At 44.3% G+C, this 11,301-nt stretch overlaps 1 protein-coding gene across 2 annotated transcripts; it reads right to left on the reverse strand.

The window, feature by feature from the left end:
* Positions 1 to 1,986: 1,986 nt before the first annotated feature.
* On the reverse strand, positions 1,987 to 10,905 carry TP53TG5 (TP53 target 5). Of its 2 annotated transcripts, none has more exons than XM_081868155.1 (5): positions 10,719 to 10,905; positions 7,492 to 7,560; positions 6,826 to 6,962; positions 3,766 to 4,090; positions 1,987 to 2,089 (listed from the first exon to the last, which is right to left on the reverse strand). In XM_081868155.1, the coding sequence occupies exons 1-5, from the start codon at positions 10,752 to 10,754 to the stop codon at positions 2,081 to 2,083; spliced, it is 576 nt and encodes a 191-aa protein (XP_081724281.1). In that variant the 5' UTR covers positions 10,755 to 10,905; the 3' UTR covers positions 1,987 to 2,080. The 2 variants fall into 2 exon arrangements, with proteins under 2 accessions (XP_081724281.1, XP_081724280.1); XM_081868154.1 differs by having other exon boundaries at positions 1,987 to 2,122.
* Between the last annotated feature and the right edge of the window lie 396 nt (positions 10,906 to 11,301).

Here is an 11,301-nt window from a genome sequence, read left to right on the forward strand (position 1 = left end):
TGAAAACATGCAGGAGGGAGAGAGAGAGAGAGAGAGAGAGAGAGAGAGAGAGAGAGCGCTGGCTGGCTTGGGTGGGTAGGTGAGGGAAAACTTTTGCCTTCCTTTCCTCCCTCCCAGTTATACCCCTCTCCTGCATTCTTAGCCAGCTGCTTCTCTGCACACCCCTCTCGTGCTCCTTGTCAGTTCTGTGTTTTTCCTTCCCTCCCCACTTAAAATGTGGTTAAAAAGCATGGATCCACATGGATCCTCAGGATCTTTGCATTGGGTCACCCCAAATTCACCATAAGATCACATAGCATGTCCATGGCTACAGCCTGCCCCCCAAAAATCACGCACCCACTGTTGCCTGGGGCTGCAATGGTGCAAAAATGTGGTTAAAAAGCATGGATCCACATGGATCCTCAGGATCTTTGCATTGGGTCAGCCCAAATTCACCATCAGAGCACATAGCATGTCCATGGCTACAGCCTGCCCCCCAAAATCACGCACCCACTGTTGCCTGGGGCTGCAATGGTGCAAAAATGTGGTTAAAAAGCATGGATCCACATGGATCCTCAGGATCTTTGCATTGGGTCAGCCCAAATTCACCCTCAGATTGCATAGCATGTCCATGGCTACAGCCTGCCCCCCAAAAATCACGCACCCACTGTTGCCTGGGGCTGTAATGGTGCAAAAACGCGGTTAAAAAGCATGGATCTACATGGATCCTCAGGATCTTTGCATTAGGTCACCCCAAATTCACCCTCAGATTGCATAGCATGTCCATGGCTACAGCCTGCCCCCCCAAAATCACACACCCACTGTTGCCTAGGGCTGCAATGGTGCAAAAACGTGGTTACAAAACATGGATCCACATGGATCCTCAGGATCTTTGCATTGGGTCATCCCAAATTCACCATCAGAGCACATAGCATGTCCATGGCTACAGCCTGCCCCCCAAAAATCACGCACCCACTGTTGCCTGGGGCTGCAATGGTGCAAAAATGTGGTTAAAAAGCATGGATCCACATGGATCCTCAGGATCTTTGCATTAGGTCACCCCAAATTCACCCTCAGATTGCATAGCATGTCCATGGCTACAGCCTGCCCCCCCAAAATCACACACCCACTGTTGCCTAGGGCTGCAATGGTGCAAAAACGTGGTTACAAAACATGGATCCACATGGATCCTCAGGATCTTTGCATTGGGTCATCCCAAATTCACCATCAGAGCACATAGCATGTCTATGGCTACAGCCTGCCCCCCCCCCCAAATCACGCACCCACTGTTGCCTGGGGCTGCAATGGTGCAAAAACGTGGTTACAAACCATGGATGCACAGGGATTCTCAGGATTTTTGCATTGGGTCATCCCAAATTCACCATCAGATCACATGTCTGTGGCCACAGCATGAAGCACAAAAATGATACAGCCACTGTTTCATTCAGAATGTTTTTTTCCTTGTTTTCCTCCTCTAAAAACGATGTGCGTGTTATGGTCAGGTGCGTGTTATAGAGCGAAAAATACGGTATATTGGCTGCTATTTCCCCTTTCAAATCCCCCCTCTCTCCCCGGTTTCTTCTTTAGTCTTACGCCTGGAGATAATCAGAGGCCTTCTCTTTACAAATATGTAATGATAGGTCTCCTCTACTTGCAATGCATTGACAGCCCTTCCTGGAACATTATCAAACCCCTTGGAGTTTTGAGTCTGTTTTCACTTCTTTGGGATCAAGCTCTGTAGCAGATGGAGGTTTATTGTGAACTAAAAAAGGCAATTTCTTCTGTATACAGAAGTCTCCCCAGGAGCAACCATGGGCAACTGTTATTCCAACCAGATCTGTAGCAGCTGTATTGCTATATTTCTCCATGAGACGGGGAAAGTTGTCAATCTGCAGTTTTCATGTTTGCAAATGAAATACATCTGCTTCCTTTCCTCATTGCTTCTCCCTGCTTCTAGCACATTGGCACATACACTCACACACATGTTTATTTCAAGCCAGAGACAAGTTTTGTGTTTGAAGGATGCTCAATATCCCCTTTATTGCAGGAATATGAATCAACACGCAATAGATCTATGTCTTCCAGGCTCCTCTCACTATCTTCAGAACCTCTGAAATGATCATAATTCCAGTCAGTCCCAGCTCTTAAAAGACAAGATGCATCAAGGATTTTCAAATGTAAGAACTCCCAATTTAGTATTCCGAAATATTACTATTACTTGTGTTGTTATTGTTATTATTACTATTACTATTTATTACTACTGCTGCTTAAAAGAGGTTTTGGCCTCTTGGGATCTTCTGTTCCACTTTGGAAATTAAAATAGATTAAACCCACTTCCTAGGGATGTGGGTGGCACTGTGGTCTAAACCACAGAGCCTAGGCCTTGCCGATCAGAAGTTCGGCAGTTCGAATCCCCGCGATGGGGGTGAGCTCCCGTTGCTCGGCCCCTGCTCCTGCCCACCTAGCAGTTCAAAAGCACATCAAGTACAAGTAGGTAAATAGGTACCACTCCGGCGGGAAGGTAAATGGCGTTTCCATGCGCTGCTCTGGTTCACCAGAAGCAGCTTAGTCATGCTGGCCACATGACCCGGAAGCTGTCTGTGGACAAACGCCGGCTCCCTCAGCCTATAGAGTGAGATGAGTGCGCAACCACCGAGTCGTCTGCGACTGGACTTACCGTAACTGTCACGGGTACCTTTACCTTTACCTTTAAACCCACTTCCTAGGCCTTGTCAGATGTTCATTCCACCCTGATTGGCCTACAAAATGCCCTAATTATCAAGTTACCACCTTGCAGCAAGGCAATCCACCCAAGCCTTTCCATTTATCCTATGCTAAATAAATTGCAGGAATAAATAAATTGTGGAAAGTCTAAAGTGCAGTTGGGGCTCCCTTAGACAGCATGTGCAAGAAAAATCTTGCTTGCTATTGCCAATGTCATTTCAGAAATCTGTTTACTAGAAATGAAAACAAACTCACAGCTCAGGGAGACAGCTAGTGGATTTCTTGCCTGGGCTTGTGACCTAAACTTTCCTAAACTTGATTTATCAAGAGTAGTGGAGGAGAGGGGATTGTGAGCTGATATTCTGCCCCCTACTCACTCCTGCTCTATCATCATCTGCCAGAGCACTTGCTTAATGGGCAGATTCGCCTTGCTCTGGCTACTGAATGAGGTGATGCTGAACCTTGCAAGTGTGTGACAGTTTAGCACAGTGAAAGTCAGAGGATGAGGGAAATTATGAAGCAAAGGCTGGATACTTATCTCCTTTTCTTTGATGAGATTTCTACTTCAGGCCAGCAGTTTAAACAGTATTGCTTCTTTGCAAGATTGTTTCAATATTTAATTAAAGGCTAAAAGTTGCATTTCAGCTGACTGAAGATACTTTGTTAAAGCTCATGTAGGATGAGCCTGTGCAGTCAGAAGTAAGCTCCACTGAGCTCAATGGAGTTCCCAGGAAACTATGAATGGAACTGAAGCTTCTAACAATAATGGATAGCACAGCTACCTCCATGGCAATGAAGGCTTCTCCCACTCTTCAAAATTTACCACTACAGCACTGGCTAACTGCTGTTAATTAGCCTAAATTCTGTGCCTAAACTTCTGCCTACAGTTTCTGGATCCATGCAGCAGATCTCTTCAGGGCAAAGCAGGACTAGATCTGGGTTTAGATCTGGTATTTAGGAGAGAACCGATTGCATACACTCAATCAACCCAGAGGCAAAACCCCACAAATTTTATCCCTGCCCACCTCCCTGGCAAAAACAATTGCAGTTTTGATTGCTTACTGGATGCCGCTTCTGACATTCTGAATAAGGGATGGTGACGACATGCTCCAGAGTCTCACTACATGATCGTGTGCAGCATGGTTTGACCCATCTCAAATTTGATGGTCTACAGAGCACTCTGCGCGCAGGCATGTGAATCCGCTGGGGCAGGCCTTTCAAGGAGAGCGCCTCAGACAATTCTGAAGAAGCCGCCTCTGGGGATGTTGCCTCAGTAGACGATTTAGGCTCAGCTACCTTGTCTATAGCAACTTCCTCAACTTCCATGGCAGGCTCATCCATCACGCTGACATTAGGTGCTGGAGGTTCCTCAGAGGGGGTGCACACCCTGTCACATGAGCGGGATGGAAGCATTGTTATGGATTTTCATTGTTTTAGTTTTTTCTTCCATATGCAGCCATACCTTGGTTTTTGAACAGCTTAGTTCACAAACAACTTGGAACTCAAACGCTGCAAACCCGAAGTAGGTGTTCTGGTTTGCGAACTTTGCCTCAGAAGCCGAACATCCGGTGCAGCTTCTGCGACTTCCGATTGGCTGCAGGACGCTCCTGCTGCCAATCAGAAGCCATGCCTTGGTTTCCAAACATTTTGGAAGTCGAACGGACTTCCGGAATGCATTCTGTTTGAAAACCAAGCTTTGACTGTAATTTAGGGCTCATCCACATCTGAGCATTATGTAGCTCTTAATCCACTCCCCCTCCCTTTAGAATTAAATGAATAGTTTAATATTTAAACTATTTAAAATTTGTACACGAGGAGCAATTTGGCCTTTCCCATTCATACCAGGAGGCATTCCCGTTTGTGTTTGTCCCTGCCTTATAGTTTGTTGATTCTGTCATGCCAGTGAAATACTCACAGGGCCCATGTGCACCTTGTTCTGTTTGGTTTTGGTTTTTTTAAGAAATCCCCGCCCAAGAAGTGTGGAAATGCATACAGATAGGCAATGGCAAATTTGCTTGTGCAGTTTTCTAGTTGTGTATAAACCTGAGGGATGAAAAGAAAAGAAGACTTTTTCTTTTCAGGGCACACTGGAAATAAAAATAAATGAAAGCACTTAGGAAGTAGTGGGCAAGGAAGAGTGGAGCTGCAGAAAGTGGCAGTTGATCCACCCACCCCAAAACATCCAAACAAATAATCTGTGACCCTGAGAGGAATTTGGAACCCAATTTTCCCCAATATTGAATTATCCCCATATCCCAATATCAGGTAAATCAAGGGGATGATCATCAAATTTACAGATGACACCAAACTGAGAGGGGTAGCCAATGCTGCAGAAGATAAAATCAGGATTCAAGACTACCTTGACAGATTGGAAAATGGGGCCAAAACTAACAACATGAATTTCAACAGAGAGAAATGTAAGGTTCTGCACTTAGGCAGGAATAACTAGCTGCACAAATTTAAGATGGGGGACACCTGGCTTGCTTGTAGTACATGTGAAAATGATCTAGGGGTCTTAGTAGATCACAAGCCTAATGTGAGTCAACAGTGTGATGCAGCAGCAAAAAAAGCTAATGTTATTCTAGGCTGCATCAACAGAAGTATAGTGTCCAGATCAAGGGAAGTAATGTTGTTGTTGTTTAGTCATTCAGTCGTGTCTGACTCTTCGTGACCCCATGGACCAGAGCACGCCAGGCCCTCCTGTCTTCCACTGCCTCCCACAGTTTGCTCAAACTCATTCTGGTAGCTTTGACAACACTGTCCAACCATCTCATCCTCTCTTGTCCCCTTCTCCTTGTGAGGGAAGTAATAGTACTGCTCTATTTTGCCTTGGTCAGACCACACCTGGAATACTTTGTCCAACTGGGGGACCACAATTTAAGATGGATGTTGACAAGCTGGAACGTGTGCAGAGAAGGGCAACTAAGATTATCAAGGGTCTGGAAACCAAGCTTTATGAGAAATGGTTGAAGGAGCTGGAAAAGAGGAAACTGAAAGGAGATATCATAGCCACCTTCCAATATAAAAATGGCTGTGACATGGAAGATGGAGCAATCTTGTTTTCTCCTGCTCCAGAGCCAATGGATTCAAGTTAGAAGAAAAGAGATTCCAGCTCAACACCAGGAAAAACTTCCTGACAGTCAGAGCTGTTTGACAGTGGAATGAACTCATTTGGGAGGTGGTGGTTTCTCCTTCCTTGGAGGTTTTTAAGCAGAGGTTCGATGGCCATCTGTCATGGATGCTTTAGATGAGATTCTTGCATTGCAGGGAATTGGACTGGATGACCCTTGGGATCCTGTCAGCAAAACTCAGATGCTAACAGGAGAAGAAGAAGCAGGCATAGAGAGAGAACAGTTAAAAGCAGAAGGCAGAAAGGAGGGGGAGAGCAGCTGTAATCTGAGCTCTGAACAAAGGGGAGGCGAAAGACAGGGCCAGAGTGACAGGCTGCTGCGTGAGAGCTCCAATAATGAGTCAGACATTGGAACGTAGAAAGCATTCTCTCCCAAATCTCGTAGGATCTCAAAAGTGCTCTAAAGATCTAAAGTGTTATGTACTGAAGTTCTCATCCTGTGCCAGCAGGGGGATACTGTAGATAGTTTTCACTCAGGTCCACATATGCAAATAGGGGATTGAAAGTGACATTCAGTTACAGAAGTTTGCTACTGTAGCGTTCTAGTGGAGCTCTATATAAGCAGGCTGGCTGAACCCTTCAGTTCTGTTCTGTTCTGTTCTGTGAATAAACAAGAGCTGTTTTGAAGAATCGCTGTGTCGTCTGATATGTTCACCCACAACTTAACATAAAGAATCTAAAGAGCTGTAAAGAAGATACCGGAAGAGAAGGTGGGGGCTTTCGTGCTGGGGAAGGGGGAGGAGCTCAGTCCGGGCAGCTCCATCTTCTGGGGAGGACGATGAGTAGAGGAGCTCCATTCTAGTTTGTTGTTTCTGAAATAATTAACAGCCAGAGTCGTCTCACGTTTGTGGGAGAGACCAAGCCACAACAGATCCCTTCCAGTTCTATGATTCTATGATCATATAGTCACACACACTTTCAGAGTGCCCTGTTTGTTATTCTAGCAAAATAAATACATGTATGCACACAGATCCCTATCTATGGTCACTTACCCAGAGCAGGAAGCCCCTGAATCCAGATCACTCCCAATCGCTAACATCTTCCTGTACTTGTGCGCTAATTCACAAAGCCACTCAATTCTGCGGTTTGGACTCTTGAGCATTTTGAGGAGAACCAGTTTCTTTATTATCTGTGCAGGTACAGAAAATAAAGAGAGCACACAACATCTGAAGAGGTTGCCAAAGAGTGAGGCCAGCCTGCTTCATTATCAGTATTATCTTGAGACTATTGTAGTTAACTGTTTACTTGTGTGAGGTCAACAGGAAAAAGACAGAAATATTTTTTTAAATAAAAATTCATTTCTAAAATTTTGTTTCAATACGATATTATACACACATGCAATTATTCCAGCAGGCTCCAAAATGCCTAAGGTTTTTAAATTTAATTTTATGTTTGCTTTTGGCCTAGTTCCTTAAGGCTGGGTCCTCTGTGGAGCTACATGTTGATATAATATGTTGGTTGCCTCAGATCGTCTCTGTGTTGGGTTTGAGTGTGTGCTACTTTCTTCTTGGGTTAACCCTGACAAAAAAATATATTGGACCAATCTTTAAACTGGTGGACATGGTGGGGCTTTTGACAAGGAAGTTGCATCTCCCCAAATGATGCTAGCTAACTTTAGGCTTTAAACCTTGCAACAGGCAAACAAAATGGCATCTTACCCTCCTTAGGTGGCTCCTTACGTGTACCAAATTGCTTGTCTGGGATGCTCCACTCTCCACATCAATGATCTGAGAAAGACAGAGCAAAGTTATCGGGACAACAAAAGACGTCTTGTCCTCAACGCACTTTGTTTGTGGCACTTTGTCTGCTACATCAAGAGGAATCAAATGCAAGTGGTCATTGAACTATACCCTTAGGATAAAGTCCAATTGATCTAAAATTGGGCTGGGTGGCAGTTTTAAAAATAATGCTATAATGTGGTATCGACTACTGTGGTGGGTGAATAAGCTAGACAGTGTGTAACAGGCCTCTTTTTACTGATGTTTGCACCCTACTATTGTGGGATTTGGGGGGGGGGAGAGGGCTACCACAAAAACTGGCCCCATGCCCTCTGCTGTGTACCCACTGCCATCCTTGTGAGATATCCTTGTGAAATGCTTGAAGTGGGGAACTTGCAGAGGAGACTGCATGAATTGGACTGCTGAGTCAGCCATGTCAAAGCCACTAACAGAGCCTACCCTTTGAATTGCAGTGTTTTTATAACTTTGTTATAAAGAGCAAGAAGCAAATATTACACAGAATGCATGAGTCGCTCAGAAGGAGCAGCCTATTTATATAACTGTTAAATCATGTCTAGAGGCATTATTATTTAGGGATGGAGAGACTGCAAATAAAAATACATGTGAGAAAACAAAGATGGCTAAAGGGCAAGATCATATACATGGGCCTGCTGAGTGCCTTAGAACTACGCATGAGTCTCCACCATGTGATTCAGATCACAGATCCTCCAAGTGCCCCTATATTCTAAGGACATCCCTGATTTAGAGAAGCTGTCCTGGTTTCTGATTTGATCCCGGAATGTCCCACTTTTCCATAGGACGTCCCTACAGTGGTACCTCTGGTTACAGACGCTTCAGGTTACATACGCTTCAGGTTACATACTCCGCTAACCCAGAAATAGTACCTCGGGTTAACAACTTTGCTTCAGGATGAGAACAGAAATCGCGCGGGAGCGACGCGGCAGCAGTGGGAGGCCCCATTAGCTAAAGTGGTGCTTCAGGTTAAGAACAGTTTCAGGTTAAGAACAGACCTCCAGAACGAATTAAGTTCTTAACCCGAGGTACCACTGTATTTTCATTGGAGAAATGTTGGAGGGTATGGAGTTATCCAACCCTCAAGCTGTCTGAAGGCAATCCTTTATAGGGAAGGGTTTTTTTATGTTTAATGTTTTATTATGTTTTTATATATGCTGGAAGCTGCCCAAAGTAGATGGAACAACCCAGTAAAATGTGTGGGGTATAAATAGTAACATTATCATCATGGAATGAGACGTCCCTATTTTCATCTGAGAAATGTTGGAGGGTATGAGATCATTGGCAGAGTGTGTGTCATGTGAGTTAGCCCCTCTCCGACACGGAAGGCCTGAAGGGGGAAAGCCTGGTGAATGTGTGGTCTAATTAACAAATAATTAAATAATTAGGCTTGTAGGCTGAAGGTTCCCCACCACTGAGGGTGGCTGGACAGCATGGAAGTGGGCCCAGTGGGGGACATAAACAGCAGGGGTAGGGCTAGTGTTCATGTCCCACTGCCTCTCTCCATGCAATCTGAACTGCATAAAGGCTGTGTAAATATTATCACCTTCTCAGCCTCTAGCATGCTCCCAGCACTGGTGTTTAAAGCCATGTGGTCACAAAGAGTCGGACACGACTAATAGACTAAACAACACATATGACGTTAGTCATACGGCATCTAGCACAGAACATTAGAATTGCTGCAACAGGCCTGTATAAATTATTAAGTGGTCCACCAAAGACCTTCAGCAATTTTCAAGTTGTTTATGCAGCAGGGAAGTGTGTGGGAACCACTTCAATAATCTACTTTGCTTTCATTGTGATTGTCTGTATGTTTTTAACAGATCTCATTTATCTATCTATCATCTGTCTGTCTGTCTGTCTATCTATCTATTAACATTTAATCATTCTTTTAATGATAGTTCCCCTGAAGAAGAAGAAGAATCCTACAACTTCTTGAGAAACAGTCCTGTTTAATGTGATTGTTATTCCAGTAACTGTTGTTTTTAACTGCTCTCTGTTCTCTTTGTGTGTGAGAGAGGAGAATGGCTGCTGAGAGGGGCTTCTCAGGATACTGCTGAGGAAAGTGTTGTGTCCGTGTGATCTGTCTGAAGTGAAACAGACAGAGGGAGAACTCTAAATCTGTGCAGCAGCTCTCTGTAAGGAACAAAGAGAATACTGCTGAGGTGAAAGCAAAACCTTTCATAAGAAACTGTAAGGCCTGAGTGAGGTGCAAGTTTCAATACAGTTTTGTTTATAGGTCTCAGTAAGAAGACTACAATTCAAGCGAGAATGTACCCATGTTTGAATAAGCATGAGATTGTAAATATATTCAAGTGTGGTGGAGTGTGGTGGAGTCTCCTTCTTTGGAGGTCTTTAAGCAGAGGCTTGACAACCATATGTCAGGAGTGCTCTGATGGTGTTTCCTGCTTGGCAGGGGGTTGGACTCGATGGCCCTTGTGGTCTCTTCCAACTCTATGATTCTATGATTCTATGATTCATCTCAGTTATATGTTTATGAAAATAAAGCTTTTTTGAAAATAAATAGTCTGGACATTGTATAGTCTTTACAAAAAGGCTATCGCTCACCTAGAAGAGTTATTTAGCTTCCTAGCTGTAAGCTACTCTGTTACTTTGCATATCATCAAAATTTAATTTATATACATAACACTGCAGGCAGGGGGTGTCTTGTTTTTATCGATTAGCATGTAAGCCACTGCAGGAGCCTCTGTGGCTCAAGAGTAGCATACGAATGCTTAAGTAAATGAATAAGTAAACAGGCATCTGGATAGCCACTGTAGGGAACAAGAGGCTGGGATAGATAGGTCTGTGGTTTGATCCAGCCAGGCTCTTTTGATGTTCTTAATAAAAGCCACAGCTTTAGAAGCTTTTGAACTCACTGCTGCTTTATCCTCTGTGGGATCTATAGCTTCTTACAAATATGTAGCACTTGGATCAGTATGAAAGGCTGCCTGCCAGGGAAGGATAGATTCTCATAACATTTTTTGTAATGTACCAGAAAATTTCCACTACTTTCTGGGGGTTTTTAAAATCCACAGGCCAATTTTCAGCATTTCTCTCACCCCCACTTCACCCCTAACTTTGAGCCTTGAGTAAATGATGCCAACTCCTGGTTTCTTAAGAAGATGAGATACCTTTGGACATTGTTTCTTCTTCTCCAAGGCTTTCATATTCACTCAGGTTGTTTTCTAAGAGCTTCAGCAACAGGGTTTGTAGCAGACAGACAAGATATATGAGAAATAGGTGGCTGCTTTCTCTGGCTCTGAGATGCTACTGCCCCTTTCAGGGCTTGGGGAGCCATGAATGATGTGAAAGCTTAAGTGCTGTGACATAATTTATTTGTGATGTCAGAAACCAGGTGTCAGCAATGACTGGGGGGAGAGAGTCACAGTCTTGGAGGCTGGAAGAGGGTTAGAGGAGGATGATTGTGGGAAACCTATGTCTAAACAAGGGCTTTTCTGAGGGACCGCAGAAGGTGTGAAGGCAGCAGCAAAGGAAGCAGAAGTGACCCTGGTTACTTCACATTGCATCAGGGATAGTAGTATCCCTCTGCCCGTTGTGTCCACAAATCCTTGTAAAGGATCAACCAGGGTGCAATTGTGATTGTCAGAAACTACTACTTCTCCCTGGCTTGAGATAATGGGAAATGCCTGCTGCATCAGACCAAAGGCCCATGGAGTCAAGCAATCTCTTTCCATCATCAGTGATCAAGGCAGG

Source organism: Podarcis erhardii (assembly GCF_964252035.2).
Source record: "Podarcis erhardii genome assembly, chromosome: 6".
Classification (NCBI taxonomy): Eukaryota; Metazoa; Chordata; class Lepidosauria; order Squamata; family Lacertidae; genus Podarcis; species Podarcis erhardii.

Coding starts and splice junctions, on each gene's coding strand:
- TP53TG5 (XM_081868154.1), bottom strand. CDS start 10,754: ATGAAAGCCTTGGAGAAGAAGAAACAATGTCCAAAG. Junction 7,561..10,718: donor AGAAGAAACAATGTCCAAAG/GTATCTCATCTT, acceptor TGTCTTTCTCAG/ATCATTGATGTGGAGAGTGG. Junction 4,091..6,825: donor TCAGGGGCTTCCTGCTCTGG/GTAAGTGACCAT, acceptor CTCATGTGACAG/GGTGTGCACCCCCTCTGAGG.